The sequence below is a fragment of the Motacilla alba genome, chromosome 1A (genome assembly GCF_015832195.1).
Source record: "Motacilla alba alba isolate MOTALB_02 chromosome 1A, Motacilla_alba_V1.0_pri, whole genome shotgun sequence".
Taxonomy (NCBI): Eukaryota; Metazoa; Chordata; class Aves; order Passeriformes; family Motacillidae; genus Motacilla; species Motacilla alba.
Window position 1 is genome coordinate 50,752,067 of NC_052031.1, and position 17,666 is coordinate 50,769,732.

Genomic DNA, 17,666 nt, shown 5'->3' on the forward strand with positions numbered 1-17,666 from the left:
GGTGACTATTAAGCAGCATGTAAGTGTCTTGCTTGTGCATGGCTTTGTGGCCTTTGCATTTTACCATGGGAAGTCCCAGCTGCCAGAGCAAACCCCCTCTGTCAGCTGTTGCAGTAGACTATATGCAAGTTCTGCTTCACACATACTAGAGTGGTGCTTGGCAGCTGATGAAGAGGGCTGGGCATGGAGAAACCCAGAAACATTTATTCCATGTTCACTGTTCTGAGGATGTGTATTGGGTACCTTTAGGCCACTTGGAAGATGCAGAATTTCCTTCAGTTTCTTTCTTTTATCCTAACTATAGTCTGGCCAGTAGGTCACTTCTGTGCGGTAGAAGCGTCACTTAGGCATTAGGTAATTAGATTCCTCACTCTTGGTTCTTAGAGACCCACATACAGAGAGGGCACTTTAGTGCTCTATCTTGAGTTTAATTTACAGTAATAAACAGGGTAGCTGGCAAGTCTGGGCAGCACTACAGTCAAACTGAATATGCAACAATAATTGCCAGCAAACTGCATTCCAGTTGTGAAATAAATCTTTCAGCAATGTATTGTGTGCATCAGACTGTGACTGGAGAGGAAAGCAGTGAACTCCAGTAAGCCTAATAGCAGTCATTATGAATTCCAAATAAAGCTGAAATAGAAGAAATGAGTTTGCATGGCAGCATTCTGAATGGGAAGGGTAAGTGCAGCTCGGTGCCTTCAGCGTGGGGGGCTGCCTGTGAGGGGGTGTTAATTGCAAGCTCAGGTACTTGCCTGGTGTTGTATTCTCTCGTGGGATTACTGAAATTCACGATTCTTGCAATCAGCCTGAAGCATCAAGTACTGGCATGTCTCAATGTACTGAACTTGAGAAATAAGCAGCTATAACCTGTCCATCAGTTCAGCTTCCTGCCAGCTTCTCCCTTTCCTTTCCCTCTGCCTCCTTGTGATTCATTTCTCACCCTTAGTAATTTAATCTCCGGTTTTTATGTAGGTGTTGCTTACAAATTGGAGCAGTTTGGGCTAACAAACTTTACAGTTTTCTTTTCCATGAATATACTGGCACTTGGAGCTGTGAAGTGTCACTCTAACATAAACAAATGAGATCTGAACAGTTTCTTAGTGAATACAAGGGAATTACAGGAAGTTTTTTTATTGGTAGGTTAGGGGTTTTATAATGTCAGTTCATGGTCACTGTAGCTAGCCTGGCCACTAAAGTCTATTTTAGACTAGTCTAGCACCCTAGCTGCTCTTAAATCTGATTTGAGGAACTGCATTCACCTGGCTTGGGAAAGTGAAATAGTTGAATTGCAGGAATAATGCAAGTATTAGCTGTTCAGATCATAGCTTAGCAAGGATTCCCATCATATGAATGTTACTGACCAAACTTAGTTTGAATCATTAGCAGCTTCTCAGATTATTTTTTAAATGCTGTGTATTAACAAATAATCCAATTTCTTCACTAAGTGCAACTTAGTTGTACCTAAAACAGGGTCATGAGCGACCAGTAGTGCTGTAACTTTCTAGTGCAAAAGTCTTGTCTTGCCTGTAGAAATGGTGTACGTTCCTTTTGTTCTGTGAAAGGGCCTTTTGTCTTGTATTGCACCCTCTGACAACCTGCTAAAGGTAAGATAGTTTGGAAAGTGGTGGCAAAGTTGTATTCATGAACTGCTTTTAAAAGGTGAACCCTTTAAAGAAAGGGAAATTAACTTGTAGTCTAAATATGTTTGCTATTTATTGTTCATTCTTTTTGTCACCCTTTAGGGTAGTTACTCTTGCACTGCAAGTAGAAAGGCCACTAGGCAAACCATGTGGGAGGATTGTTTAATATGAAATCACAGAAAATTTGTAACAGTGTCTTACTGGTGGATATGAAACAGAAGAAAACTTCCAGTAATTATCCACTTACGTCCCTTTTCAGGCTGGCTCAGTCTTACAGCAAAGTTCTGAAGTGTTGATGTGAATTGCCAAGGATTCAGTGCATGTATATGGCTGTTTTGCATCCTCTGTAGCACAGTATTTCACAAACTTCCCATAATTCATTAAAGCAGGGAAATGAAGTGGTGTGTGAATAAAACTGTCTATTCCAGTGTAGTAATGCATCTTTGCTAGGAATGTGGCTGAAGCCAAGAAAGAACAGTGTGGGGATCCCTACCTTAATGTTGGTTTAGGTAGCTCAAATTGGAAGTGTTTCCTTGCCCAGCCAGTGCTCTAATACTTGTAAGTGTGATGCTTTAACTCTTGCATTAATGCTCTTATGAAATAAGTATAGAATTCTTATGAATTCTACTTCTACTTAGCTGTTAGCTCCATAGTTTAGTAAAGCCCAAGCTTATCTAATTCAGCAGTGGCTCACTGCTCAATTCTGTGGCTGCTGACAGAGTAAATGTCTGGGGGGAATGGGGGATGTAATACAAATAATTAGTGAAAGTTTAATTGCAAACAGGTAATTTTCTGTGTTTTTGGCAGTTGCAAAACACTTGTAATTTAAAGAAAGGGACCTTACAGCAGACGTAGCTTTTAGACCTTTCCAAACCAGATATAAAGTATATGTTCCCAGGTTTATGGGAAGCACTTGATGCTGCTTTAAGTAGAGTATGTGTGAAGTGTCTTATAATTCAAGCCTTAAGGCTATGAAATTGCAGGAGACTAAGGCAAACTTCTGTCCAAATGACTGTATTCCAGTGAGGGTTTGGAGTAATTCTGCCTAATTCAATGGAAATGCATGTAATTTTAAGTTAAATCCAGTGTTTGACTTGTTTCTCTCAAAAGAATCTGTCTGCTGAGAAATAGGTATGTCAACAGGGCAGTTGGTATTATTTTTTAACGTTGCACTACATTCTGATGTCTTGGTCCCGTCCTATTCATGACTGTAAAGAGCGTTTTGTCTCTACCTGTGACTGTATGGCATCTTTGTGGCAGTAATGTAGTTAGTTAAATGGCAAAGAATATCTCTTGGACCCTGAAATAATAGAAAACAAGCAAAGTTTGACCAGCCTCTTCCCCAGACTGCTGTGAACCACAAGAAGGGAACATATTGGGTTAATGGGGAAGTGACTGTAGTATGTCATTTTTGGAAACAATACTAGGAAGGAGACATTCAAACTCAAAACAAGGATGGTCTGTCTTCCTTCTGTATTCTTTGGTCCTCTTGCCTATAGACTGGCATCAAAAAGAATATTGTTAACGGTATTCTGATCTGGCAGTTGCACAATAGCTATGTAAAGATAAATGTCCTTGTCCTACATAATTATCTACACCCCAAATGCAAACTACCAGGCAAACAAATTGCTTCCTAATTTGTTCCTAAAACAGCAATGATTTGCATTCATTGTGAGTTGCTGTAAGAGCTTACTGGGCTTGCTTCCTTCCTTGACCACTTTAAGGGATTTTTAGAAATGCCCAGTGAAATGCAGCATAAGCTAGGAAGGTAAGTTTAGGAGTCCATGAGATGGAACTTGCTGAATCTGATTCCTCTGGTACTGTTCTTGTGGAGAAGACAAATTAATGGTTGGTTTGTGGTATTGCTAGTTTAGACGCCCTGTGGGTTCGAAGTCAGCCTCGAGAATAGCTCTAATGCCATGTTATCTTGGCTTGAGCCTCTGTCTTTTACTTCTGCTACTTGAGGATGCTCTTCTGGAGCATTGGAGAGCTAGTTTAAGATGATGATAAGAAGGCTGCTGCTGCCGTGCGATAGGAGAATTTTCAAGTCTGTTTCAAGTTTGAGGTGCAGACCCTTTTGGAATCTCCTCACTACTATTTGGTAGTACTTAAAATACTAAAACGTATAAAAAATTTATATTTAATATACACTAGATTATACTATATTAATATATATTGAATATATTAGAAATATATTGGACTTAGTGTTTGGTGAGATTTTAGAATAGCTGTGTTAGGGTATTTCTCCTCTAACTGTGAAAGTTGTTTTGAGCCCTGAAAATAAAAAGGTGTAGATGCTCTAGAATGATCTCTTACTGGCTGAAGAATGCACTCTTGTAGTATGTGAGATAATTTGGGGTTCTCTTCCTGCAAGGAATTTGGTTAACCTCTCTGTAACTATCTTATTTTCTTAGTTCTCTTCCGATCTAGGACTGACTGGGGATACCCTTTGAAGGATTTCTTGTGGTCTTATCTACTCCTTAGCCAAAAAAGAATTAGTCTTTATCCTAGAATGTATCTTAAGAGGTACTGAATGCATGCATGTACTCTAGCAGCGAGGAAGTGAGGACTATGTTTCAGTGTAAAGTAGGACACTTAGATGGCTGGTTACTTTGGATTCCTCAGGAAATGATGAAACTGAATTTAGCTGAAGCATAGTGCCTCTGCGTCCTGCCTGATTATAGCCAAAAAAGGCAACTGGTTACATTCTGGGAGTTGCATAGGCAGGAAGCTGTGTAATGGAGGGTAGAGCACAGCTGTTGCTTTGCCAAACCTGATACAACTCTGAACACAATTGAATTTTTTTTTTTTCTTTTTCACCACTTTCCTTCCACTCCCTTGTTTTAACCCTTTGATCACAGCCTGCAGATGATGCTCTGCAGTGTCATGAAATCCTAGTATCTTCTCTTGAACTGTTTGCCTTCTTTATTTGCTATATGCTCTGTCAGGCTTGCTATTATAGGATGGTCTTGGAGCTCTCCTGACAGCTCAGGTTTTTTATGGCAGCCTCCAGACTGTTGCATCTTATCTTTACAACAAATCTCTTCATCATGTATCCATTAAAATCTAGTTTTCAGGAATAATATGAAAAGGAGAAGTTGCTCTGAGAATCACCATTGTGGTTGAGATGGAAGTGTCAGTGACCCTGTGGGGAAGGAAAGATGAGGTCAAGTGTGGAATAGCTGTTTGGCATATCCTGTAAGGCTTAAGACAAAGATTTAAACTCAAGCTAAAGGAAGTGATTATTTATAGAGTAATTTTCTCTTTGTTTGCTGAAGAATTTTTGACTGTGAATATACAGCTATCCATACAGTCTCTGGCACAAAGTTACATACCACTTGCAGTGATACATTTGTTGAAAGGAATTTCCCTACATGCTTACAAATGACTGGTGTGGGCATTGGCGCCCATCACTATTATGGCTGATGTTTTTCTGGCTTCATTCACTGTTTGCTAATGCTGGGACTCTACATCTATTGTTGCTCTCATGCATGTTTTGGGAATTGAGCTGCTTCTGTCCTGCTTTCAATACTTTTTTGTCTGCAGTGTAGTCAGACTTCACTTACTTGATTTGCCTGCTGGTTTGTAAATATGAATTCTGTAGAGAAGTTATTCATATAGCTCCTGATAGCCTTCTAGGACATGAGTACTCATATTTTTATTTCCTGTTCTTTAGGTAGTAAAGAGCTCTAGTTTCTATTCAAGCCATGAGAAACAAATATTGAGGACGCTGGTATCTTTGTGAGGAAGAATTCAAGAAGTAATGTTTATGGGGTCTTGTAAAGAGGCTGCTGTTACATGGTTAATGAGCCTTGACGCATGCAGTCCTTTTCTGATTGAAAGGACTTTTGAATGGCACTAATAAAATTGCTGCCTTATAAACTGGAAAATCCCTGGCGGTAGTGTTCTGGTTTTGATGAAACACTAAATCTAGGGTGCCATTTTTCAAGTATGCAGCCTAAGTGTCCCTTTTGTAGGGATGAAACTCTCTCCTCTATCTGACCACAGCTTCATAGAAGGATGTTAGTAGAAGATATTTAGCTGTAAAACTTCCTGATTTATTTTGTTACTATCTTGGAGATATTTTGCTACTGAACATTATCTAGGGAAAAAAAAAGGACTGGTGGGCTGGGTATTACTACTAAGCTGGTGATGGAAGGTATCTAATATCAGTCTTAACTGGTATCTGCAAATTACTGCTATCTTTTAGAAGCAAAGTGCACCTGACATTTTTGGCTGGTAGTTGAAGTTTCTGAGAAGTTGTGGTTTTTGATTTATAGCTTATCAAAATAAGGAGATACAAAATAAAAGTGTTGATTACACATTTATGATTTTATTTCTGAGCCAATATCTCTACCAAGTAGAGCAGTGAAGGGTTAATTTTGACCTGAATGTTACTGACATAGTGTCTGATGCTGTGAGGATTGGCACAAATTGTTTGGGGCTTGCCACCTCAATGTGCTTCCTCTTTTCTGCCAAATAATGGCTTCCAGATGCTTGACGGACAGTGTTTTGTTGTAGGTTTTGGGGTTTTTTATAAACTGCTTGCTAGTTTGGTTTTTTTCATACTCTTGGCAAGCAAAACCTTGGCCTTATTGGAAGTTTGACAACTTCAGCAGTGATTACTAACATGAAATTAAAGGAGGGAGAGGCATGCTCTAATGACCAGGGATTCAGGGTACTTAGCGTGTGCCTGTCTGCCTTTGAGAAGTTGCAAGGCAATTTGAGGCTTTAAAAATAACCTTTTTCTTTGTTTCCCTCTCTCTTCACAGGTCCCCAGCTGTAAGCCACAATGTCGCAAAGAGATGCAGATAAGTACCTTTATGTGGACAAAAACATCATCAATAACCCTCTGACTCAGGCTGACTGGGCAGCTAAGAAGCTGGTATGGGTTCCCTCAGAGAAGAATGGCTTTGAGGCAGCTAGCCTGAAGGAAGAAGTAGGAGATGAAGCCATTGTGGAACTGGCAGAGAATGGGAAGAAAGTGAAAGTAAATAAGGATGACATCCAGAAGATGAACCCCCCCAAATTCTCTAAAGTAGAAGATATGGCAGAGCTGACATGCCTGAATGAGGCTTCTGTTCTTCACAACTTGAAGGAGAGATACTACTCGGGACTGATCTATGTAAGTAATCTCGTCTGTTGGGGTAGGAGTTCCTGATTACATAGTGTGTGAACTTAGTGTAATTGCTTTGCTCCTAAATGTGTATGTTAGCCTTTCATTGCCCTTACATACAACTCATCATGTGACTTACCTTCCTCCCTCTACTTAAAATTTTTTCACTAAACTATGCCAATCCCTCTCTAGTTAATGTTGAAGCTTTCAGGGAATGCTATGGTAAATCTGGCTTTAATGTTTTAATGTCTTTGTTTGCAGGATGTTTTGAATGCCTTTTAACTTTCTCTTAGCAAGACACAAGAGCAGTTGGGTAGTGGTAGACAGGGAGTCTGATCTGAACCTAACCAAATAATAATAAAAACACAGTCCTAATCCACCCAGCATCTGAAATGTGTTTCTCATGTCTGGAGCTTCAGTGGGAAAGAACGCTAGTGCCAAGCTTTTTGTGTGGATCTCAGAGCATCTTTCTAGAGAGGAAACATGTGTGCCTGCATGTACTTACAGATAGGAAATGTTCCTTTTCTTTCCATCCTCAAATGGACAAGAGCAGAGATTCCTGCTTTTCATTGCTGTGTAAATAACAGATACCATTTATGGGACCACGGGTCAGACCCAATGAAGCAGGCAGCAGCCACTTCACTGGATACCAAAGGCAATAAATAGGGAAAGGTGGGGAAGGAGACTATTAGAACCTTGACCTGGTTCTTCAGTTCCCTTCTGATTTTCCCCTTCATGTTGCCTATGTTTAGCAAGCAGATATTGGTCATGCTGGATTCTGCTATATTAATACTCTGCAGTTATAGAATGAGTTGTTAAACTCAGCGATAATGTAAAATTTGTGTGCAGTGATTGGTTAAAACAGGACTAGGGAGAGCACAAGGGAGGAACTCATGACTTACTAGTGCTGTGTCTGCTCTTCTGGAGTGGCATGAAGGCATACAGATGAGTCTTGGAGAAATTATCAGAGACTATCTGAAAGATGTAAAGCTGATAAAAATTTAGTCTGACTTCCACAGTCTGATGTCAAAATTTGAGAGCTAATGTGTTTGGAGGTTGATGTAGTTTATTATTTTTGTAGTTAACAACTCCTTCCACTATTGGTCAAAATCTACTCTCAGATGGAAAAATCTTGGTATTCAGATGGAATAGGATATGCAAGATCCATGTGTAACATTTTTAGAGTAGGAGACACTGCTACATTATATAATAATTGTTGAAAATAATTCAGTGGTGTCCCAAGGTCTGTTGTATGCTGTGCAATGGACTGTTTCACATATCTTGTAAGATACTATCTGAAATTTCAGACATGGTCTGTGACTAATAAAGTGAGTTCTTCTAATTGGATTGTAAGAAGATTGTAAGATTTTTTTTTTTTTGTGAAAAATCCTCACACCCTTCACCCAAGCAAACCTTGTGTAGTGTTTCTCTGTTACAGAATCTGAGTCTTGCCAAAACTGTGTTCCTGTGCACTTGTGAAAAGGACTGATCTCACCTGTCAGCAGTTCTCAGCAAGTCAGGAGATTAATGGGAAGGCTTAAAATACTTTCTCATTGGAGTGGCTGTTAGTTGATCATTAATCCGCTTGAAGAAAGGGAGTAGACGCAGTGCATCTCCAGCATAAATGTCTCTGGAAAGATTGCAGGCATAGTTTAGTTTTGTTCTTCTCCTTTCTTTCTTATTTGGCAGCAGGACTGTGTGTTTTTATAAGTTATTTTCTTTTTTTCTTTTTATTTATCTTTATTTTTCTGTCTTCCCATCCTGTAATACAAAGGAGGAAATCTTATTGCTGGTGCAGGCAAATTTTGAGTGAAGAGTGTCAAGAACTAAGAGCTTGACTCTAAACATCATTTTGCTGTTTCCATGTGTGGATTGGTTCTGCACTGAGGTGACTTGCTAAGACACTGGCTTTCATATTTATCCTTTCTATTTGGAATCCTATATCAAAAGATCATCTTCAGCTTTTGTGAATCATTTTTGCTTACCTGAACTGCTTTGTTTGTATTCAGTGTGAAACTTGATCTTACATGTTCCAGTTATTTTATTGAAGTTAACTGTTACTGGAAAATAAATTTTCTGATGCTGTCAGCTTTGTGCCATGCTGCAGATGGTCCTTTCAAATCGTCAGTTAGTTTAGCAGTTAGAAAAATAAAACTAGTTCCAGTTTGGCATGTGTGTCACTTGAAATAGTTAGTGAAAGGCAATGCCAGAATTCTATTTTGAGATAGTAATGTCTGAGACAAAGTACAGATTTCCAAGCCAGCTATGCTTATAATAGATGAGCCTTTGAATTGGAACCTTGGGTTCAATTCAGGGATTTATGCATATGAGTCTTTATTTGTACTTCAGTAAGATGAAGATAACTCTTGTCTTCTCTGTGGTAGGGCTGGCAGCTTCTGTGTATTCGTACAACTCAACTTGCTTCCTATATGAAGCTATCAGTGGGCTCAACCAGCAGTCATGACAGGGTGGTCTTACTCACTTTCTTATTCCAGCCATGATTAGTTGCCCATCTTTATTAGACAAAAATATCCCTTCACACAGCTGAGGTCATTTTACTGCTTGGAAACTTCCCTTAGGTATTTCTCCTGGCAAGCAGAATGCTGGAAGAAGGTGGTAGCTTCTTCTTGCATACTTGCTTCATGGCTTCATCACTCTTAAGTGAAATTAATGTGTTCCCTTTTCTAAACTGCTGCTCTCATCCATAGGGTAGCTTTAGGCATGAACTCTGCTTACTTGAAAAGCAACCATTCTAATTTGTCAGCAGTCACAGCCATGAAGAGTCACACATATACAGCTAAGAAAGCTCTACCTTCCTTGTGGACTTGCGTGCATTGCGAACATGCTGCTCTTGCATTGACCCATTTCTGTCTCTTTGTCCTACTCTGTGTTCCACTGGTGCAGTCAAAGGTCAGGAAATCATCACTCAGACTTCCAGCTTTTATTCTGTGCTATGCAAGTGCTGTCAGACTTGATGGAGAACTAAAACTGAGGCAAAAGGAACTGACATTGCTGGCCTGGTTGCCGTAAACTCCTTAAACTGCTCTCTTCAAGCACTACCTGAAACCTAACCTGACTAGAACTTAGTTTCCTGGAACTTCAGAAGTACTATGCCAAAAGGTTTAGCCAACTTTCATAGTTTTCCACTTTGGAAAGACATTTATATTTTCTGTAAGCCATTCAAATAGTCCTTAAATATTTTTTTAAAAATGAATGGGGAAAAAAAAGGATGGGGAAAAAAAGAGTAGGTCTGGAAACATATCTTGATTGTTTATATTGGGATGTAGAAAAGAAACCTTAAATATCTATGAAAAACTTACTTCCTGGAGGACATCTGTCTGAATCTGTATCTGAATCTGCAGTGGACTTGTTACTTAGTGTTAAGCCAGCATGTAGAAAGTTCGGACATAAACTACATCTACTACCACAAACTATGTAGTAGATGCTATTTTCACCCTTCTGATCACTGCAGTCTAATCCTTACCTTTAGCTAGGGAGCTAAATCTGATTAAGTACTCTCTGTGCTCTTGTGGAGAACTCTTTGCCACTCCAAAGCACTCTTTTTTCATTGAGCAAACAGTAGAAGAGATCTTGGCAATAGAAATAAAAAGTGCCAAATGTACTCTCTTTTGGTAGCACTGCAAGTTGCTGTAGAAAGCTGCTCATCTCCAGATGTTTCAAACAGCTGCTTCTAAAGTTCACAGGGAGCTAGGATAGCAGTAAGCCCCAGGAGCAGGGCTTGGAATGCTATTTTTAGAATGTCTAGGAAATATCTAAGAGGCCTATGTTCTTCTTATTCCCTTTGCAAGTAAAAAATTTGTTGGGCTTTTTTTTTAGGTACTCAGATCTCAAAGTTTGGGTTTGTGGGGTTTTTTTAAGAAGCTGATTATTTTCACTGGAAGTGTTTTGACAGTTGTATTCCCTCAGAACTGTGCAATTTAAGCCAGTGGAAAACAATTGAGAAATGGAAGTTTGCTCTCACAGATAATGAATTAACCATTTGATATGAATTAGAAGTAAGCTTTGGCGTATATTGCTGACTCTTTTAGCATGGACTGCTAAAAAATTGTTTTCTATAATATAATATACATACTGAACATACTATACATTGCTGACCTTACAATTTGAGTCTAGTTCTAGTCTTACTTGCTACACTACAAGTGTTGAGGCTTGAAGGGTCTTCAGGAGGCCATCTAATCCAGTTTTCCATTCAGAATAGGATAGCACTGCCTTAAGAGTGGTATAGTGGTCTTGAAAACCTCTCAGGAGTAGACTGGTCTTATTTTTCTTTTAGTAGCTGTTTTGGCTTGAGGTTCTATTTTGTTTAGTGATCATTTACTAGATAAATTGATATTAAACATGAGACAGAACATAAAATGTATGCATTTTGAAGCTAAGCATCAACATTATATCACGAAATGGCACTTATTTTGAAAAGAAGAAAAGCCAGTCCTAGTGGACTGTTAATTAGCTGGGGAGCAGGCCAGTGATATCAGTGTGACTAATGGGTCAGTTGGTGTTCAGTGCACACTTGGAAGAGTTGAGTACTGGTCAAGGTGATAGGACTTTGGCTGCTCCTCAGATTCTAATATTGCTTAGTGGGAAGCATTCCACATGGCATCACAGGGAGAAGTAATTAAAAAAGCACTGTTTGGTTTGTTTGTTTTTTTCAAGTAATGTACTAATAAAATATGCAGGCATACAACACTTTTAATTTCTGTCTCTATTTGCTGGTGCGTTTTCTTTCCAGACCTACTCAGGCCTGTTCTGCGTGGTAATCAATCCTTACAAGAACCTGCCCATATACTCAGAAGAAATAGTGGAGATGTACAAAGGCAAAAAGAGACATGAAATGCCCCCTCATATCTATGCCATCACAGACACAGCCTACAGGAGTATGATGCAAGGTGAGTGCTGACTGAGATAATGACTCTTGTAGAAATCACAAATCAAGGTTGCAGTCAAAACACTGTGGGAGAACAACAACTCACTGCTATCAAAAGGCATTATTGTCCTTGCTTACGGACACTACTTGGTACCAGCTTTTGTGTTCAGGTGAATAGCTCTCTCCTGCTGTAGTGGATTGAAGAACCATTGAAGAACAAAAAGTCTGGTGAGAGCTGAATTTGACATGAAGAACAGGCTGGTGTGAATACATGGGATTCAGAGAAGCAGACAAGGAGAACTGAGATAGCAAATTTTCCATCTCGGTGATGAGCCTGTGCATTGAGATAGCTGTAGGTGGGCAGGTATGTGTACTGTTTGATAGAGGCTTTTAACAAAAGCCAGCTTAAAATCCAATTGCACAATCTGGTTGAGGGGGATAACCTATAGTATAACCTATATTTTGAAGTGTGATGGTCAGTGGTAGCTTTACTGTCAAGACTTGTTTGGTTATATTCTTACTTTGTTAATAAAACTCACTATCAGGAAATATTAAGTACATCTGTTGCCTTTTCATGGAATAAAAGAAAGCAAGTGGATAGACCTATTTCACTCCACATTATACAACTGAGAATCAGAACCGTGGATATTATCTGCTACCTGTTTATCACTTGAGGACTTCTAAATATGGAACTAACATATTAAATAAATATTAAACATTCTAAATAATGCATTGTGCATATCCCTGGTTCTGAGAGGAGGTGTTTCACAAGTCAGTATTGATGTGTGTGATGCTTGGAGAGGTTCAGGTGTTGGAGGTATTTTGTGCTTTTCTTCCTGTTTGTTACCTGGGCTTTATGAGGAGGCATGCTTTGTAAGGTTTAAAGGATGTAATGGACAGTTTGATTTGGTGTGCCTGTGTGAATGTTACTACTCTTTTATTTTTTGATGCCTAGAAATGATTAAGGTGTTTGTTCCCCCTAGGTCTTGTCACTAGCATCACATTTTTGAGCAAAGTCTGGATATAATAAAAGCATGCTTTAAAATTCTCATTAGTCTCAGTTTGAGAGACTACTGCTTTTCACCTGCCCTTGCTTTTTAAGAGACTATGCTTTTCACCTGCCCTTGCTACCACTTGCACCTCCAAGCATAGGAGGACTATAATGATACAGGTTCCCGGAGTGGAAAAGAGAGAAAATCTCCATCCACCGACTTGTGTTAGTGTCTTCCAACAAACTTGCTGTGGGGAAAGCTGATAAAGTTTGCTAAAATGTGGTGCCAGGCAGGGCAGAGCACAGGGGTGAGCTAATGTGATGGATCAGTTAATCTATATTTATAAAAGCCTGGGGTGGAGAGGGGTGAGTACACAGACATGCTGAAGTGGCCTGGTGGCAGGGTGTTGGTGGCAATTTGCTGATGATGTGGCAGGTCTTGGAGAAGTACAGCCATACTGCTGGCGTGTTACTCTGAAATGAATGCTGCATCCAGAAGATAAAAACCTGTGAAGCTGGACCTCTAAAGGATCTCACTTTCCTTAGAGAAAGACTGGATCTGCCATGATATGGTCAAGAACAGATGCTCCACCTATATTTTACATGGCAGAATGTTGTCCATAAACCTCATTACACTTTTCCTTCTTATATTACTTCCTTCCTTCCATTGCCCACTCCTTGTTAGTTCAAGTACTAATTTGTATTTTTGTTAAACAAGTTATTGACTTAAGTGTACCAAAGTTACTGTTCCCTAGAAAGAAATCTTGTCTACATAGAATCAGAAACAGTTTCTTTGGCAGTGTTGTGAGGAGACTGAAGAAGTCCTTTTCCCCTATAGGCAACAGTTAAACCGCTTGAAAGTGCATGTGCCTGCATCTTGTTCTTCGTTTCTGCCAGGTATATCAGTATGTGACAGAAGATACCCAAACAGCTGCAATTCTGCATCAGGGGACAGGTGGCCTTCTTTGGTCTGATGTTGGTTCAGAGATAGTGATTAATCTGTGTGGGTATTTTCTTTCCTGTTGAAAAGAGATGATGTCTCTGTCAGACCACCGCTTGGGTGATGTCTAAGACTTGGAAATCCCAGACTTGACTTGCTTTATTGTACAGAGCTGAAGAATGGCAGCCCTGCCTGTGTTTTCCAAGCATGGGAAAGTTGCTATGGGGTCTGCTGGAGTGTTCACCTTTCCCAGAACAGTTCTAGCTATGCTGTATTCTCAGCAGTATTGACAGTCTAGAGGCTTACCCCAGCTCTTCTTTGCCTAGTTTAAGATACCTTGTTGCTGACTTTTTGTAATGCTTGTTGATATGAATATCATTCCCCATTAGCTTTTGAACTTACTTGCCTTGATCTGTTTAACTAGGTTTGGAAAGATTTTTCTGTGTGGTTTCACAGCTACCTGTGTGCGCTACAAGACCTCTAGAGATTGTTTTAAGGTTATTTATTACCTTATTTCCTTGTTTCAAAGGGTAGCAGTAGCATTCCAATGTCTGCTACTGGGAGTGAGGGTGAGTAGTAGGTTGCTGCAGTGTCTGTGGTCCTGGAATGGAATGGAAAGCAACATTCCTATTCCACTTTCTCGGTTTTGCTCAGCGGTGGGGGAGGTTTGGTGCAGCAGCCAGTGGTATGGCAGGAATCTGTACAGAGAATAGAAGATGAAAGGGTCGGGTGCTCCACATGAGTCAGAGGCATTTAGGATTAGGCTGCCTTCCCTAGGTTACTTTCAGAGCCCTGAAGACTGGGAATCCTTCATGGCCTGGAGAATGATAGCAAGCTGACTTTACGCTGTGCTGACAGAAGTTGGAGTCTAGTTATCTCTTAAATTGACAGTGTGGAAAAGCTTTGCGTGTTAATTGATTTGGACTCAGATTTTTTTTTTTTTAGTTGGTTTTCAGTCAATTTATGGTACTTGAATAAGCAGGGCTTTCAAAGGGATGGTTCATCAGGAAGGGAGAGGAAGATGAGAATTTTGTTCCAACCTCTGCTAATCCACAAACTATTTAACCCTTTTCAGGCATCTGTGCTGATGTACTGTGGGTGAGCTTGGTCTTCTTTTTATATCTTCTGGTTACATCATTGACAGAAGTGTCAGGGCACTTAGATATTGCAAGAGATTATATTGCTTTTTTTGTTAATTTTCCCCAAAAGTACTTTCTTGAAGTAGTAAAATGGTGAAGGGCATGTTTGGAGTGGGCTGTTCATTGTTATTGGGGTTTTTTCCCCTTTTTTCTCAGACCCAAGACTGTGACTCTCAGAAATGAGATGAAAACATTATTTTGCTACATGTTACCTGGAGAGACTTCCTGTGCTTCAAGAACAGAACTCTCAGAAAAGTGTAACCTTTTTGCTTTTAGAGAAAACAACAATTTGTCTTAATGTTTCTGTTCCCCGGGTAACCTGGATGCCAGAAGCCTCAGATCTGCTTTCAGAAGAATTATTCTTCTGGTGCTAATGATTGAAGCACAGTGCCTGCAAGTGGAGTAGTGTCTTGAGCAAACAAATCTTTATTCTAATGCAGCTGATGTGTACTGAAGAGGTACAGTCTTTACCTCAATTTACAGTCTCCAGGGCCTCAATTTAGAAAAACATATTTTAAAGCTGTTAAACAGCACCTGTTTGTCTATTTGGAACACACATAGGGAATTTTCTGTGTTAGATAGTGATAGAAGATATAAATTTCATTGGTATCTGGAACATGGTATCTGTTTTAATGCCCTGAAAAGTATCTGAAACTTCTGTAATAGGTTGGGTCAGTATGGTCATTCTGGTCTACAAAGCTTAGACCTGTTCAACTAAGATAGGTAGGAGAGGGAATAGACAGCACATAGCTAATGAATATATTCCATCTCTTTTCTTAGCTGGTTTTCTCCACATTATTGGAGAGCTCCTAATGTTTCACCTAACAAAACTCTGAAAATCACTGGGCAATGATTAAACCCTCCGTGACCTTGATGGATTAGTCTGCAAAGGGACCAGTCCTGTCCCAGTACACCCAGAACTGTCCTGGTGTTCACTTGGGAGTTAGGTAGTCTCTGAGTTTGGTGTTTACTGTGCTTCAGATTTTTTTCTTTTAATTTCATGACTTTTTAGTGACACCTTGTTACATTAAGTGAGGAACCACAGTGTTAGGTGTTGTAAGACAAATCACTTGCTTTGTAGATCCTCACATGCACCTTGGGACCACTTGTGATTTTCACAAAAGACAGTCCTCTAGATCTGTTCCTGTAGAATATAGACCTTCAAGTCTTGTAAATCTTAAATGTTTGCCTATTTCTCTAAGTCTCCTAGCTAGCAGAACACTTCTGTTTTAGCTTGCTTGCTTCCATGTAATTTCTCAGCTTGCTTCTTGGCACTGGGCTGCTATGCTGCCCTGTATAATGCACTACCCGAAGTGCATCTTTCTTTTCTATATAATATTCAGTCAGTGCTTCTCAGTTGAGACCTACTCAGGTTATGTAGAGGCACACATGTCCCTTTCAAGTTCTATTTCCACTAAAACCCAAAAGAATATAGCTTGTGGTTTCACAAGTGTGTTTTCCAGATTTGTCCAAATTTCTCATGCAAAGGGCAGCATGAAATTTGGATGCTAGTTATGGAGGATATTTGTTTTGGTGCAAATGGCAAGAAAATATGAACATTGTTCTGAATTTCCTTAAGAAATGTTTTTACATGCTTTGAATTACTTGAAATTTCTAAATCCAGCTCTAAAAATCTGTGTCTTGAGATGTGGTTTTCATGAGAACAGGGAGCTAAAAAAGAGTCCAGTTGCCCACTTGTTTTTTAGTAGTTACCACACCCTTTTTGCTTCATTCCTGTAAACCAGAGCAGGATTTCTCTGGCAGTCACTTATGTAATGGTTCAGCCCCTGCTGTCAGTCTCCCTGCAGTTCACTGTTTCAGTATCATGAGCTGCCTGAGCTTTTTGCAGGCTGTATACTAGTTTTTCTTTTCTGTCAGAACTTCATAAGCATTTGCGTAACCTAAAATTACAGCTTACAACTTGTTTTCTGCTATCTCCAGGTTCAGTTAAAGAGTTCTAGAGAAGGGGAGATGTGGGCTCTAGTCCAAAAATGTCTTGGGGGAATAAATATTTCCATTTGAGCCTGTAGGATATATTTCATTTTGAAAAATGAAATTTACTTTTCTTTTTATGACTGTTTTCAAACTTCAGCTAATGTAGAGCTGAATCTTGGCACTGCAGTATTCCTGCCAACTTAAAGGATTTTTTTTCTCTTTTTTTTCCTTCTTTTTTTCCCCTCCTTTTTTCCCCTTTTTTCTTCCCCCCCCTTTTTTCTTCCCCCCCCTTTTTTCTTCCCCCCCCTTTTTTTCTTCCCCCCCCTTTTTTCTTCCCCCCCCTTTTTTCTTCCCCCCCCTTTTTTCTTCCCCCCCCTTTTTTCTTCCCCCCCCTTTTTTCTTCCCCCCCTTTTTTCTCCTCTTTTTTCTCCTCTTTTTTCTCCTCTTTTTTCTCCTCTTTTTTCTCCTCTTTTTTCTCCTCTTTTTTCTCCTCTTTTTTCTCCTCTTTTTTCTCCTCTTTTTTCTCCTCTTTTTTCTCCTCTTTTTTCTCCTCTTTTTTCTCCTCTTTTTTCTCCTCTTTTTTCTCCTCTTTTTTCTCCTCTTTTTTCTCCTCTTTTTTCTCCTCTTTTTTCTCCTCTTTTTTCTCCTCTTTTTTCTCCTCTTTTTTCTCCTCTTTTTTCTCCTCTTTTTTCTCCTCTTTTTTCTCCTCTTTTTTCTCCTCTTTTTTCTCCTCTTTTTTCTCCTCTTTTTTCTCCTCTTTTTTCTCCTCTTTTTTCTCCTCTTTTTTCTCCTCTTTTTTTCTCCTCTTTTTTCTCCTCTTTTTTCTCCTCTTTTTTCTCCTCTTTTTTCTCCTCTTTTTTCTCCTCTTTTTTCTCCTCTTTTTTCTCCTCTTTTTTTTTCTCTTTTTTTTTTCCTCTTTTTTTTTTTTTTTTGAGATCTTGTAGCTGTATTGTTGAGAGCTGTCTTGGATATTTTGTTTCTCCTTCATTTGATTTCTCTTTTCTCTTTCTTTTTGTA

The 17,666-nt window shown here is 39.4% G+C and overlaps 1 protein-coding gene across 1 annotated transcript in view; it reads left to right on the forward strand.

The window, feature by feature from the left end:
• The window catches only part of MYH9 (myosin heavy chain 9), a 70,996-nt gene that overhangs the window by 9,185 nt on the left and 44,145 nt on the right, over positions 1–17,666 (forward strand). The window contains exons 2-3 of the mRNA XM_038153291.1: positions 6,416–6,768; positions 11,510–11,666. Coding sequence (XP_038009219.1) covers positions 6,436–6,768; positions 11,510–11,666 — 490 coding nt within the window. The 5' untranslated portion in view covers positions 6,416–6,435. The remainder of the gene's footprint in view (positions 1–6,415; positions 6,769–11,509; positions 11,667–17,666) is intronic.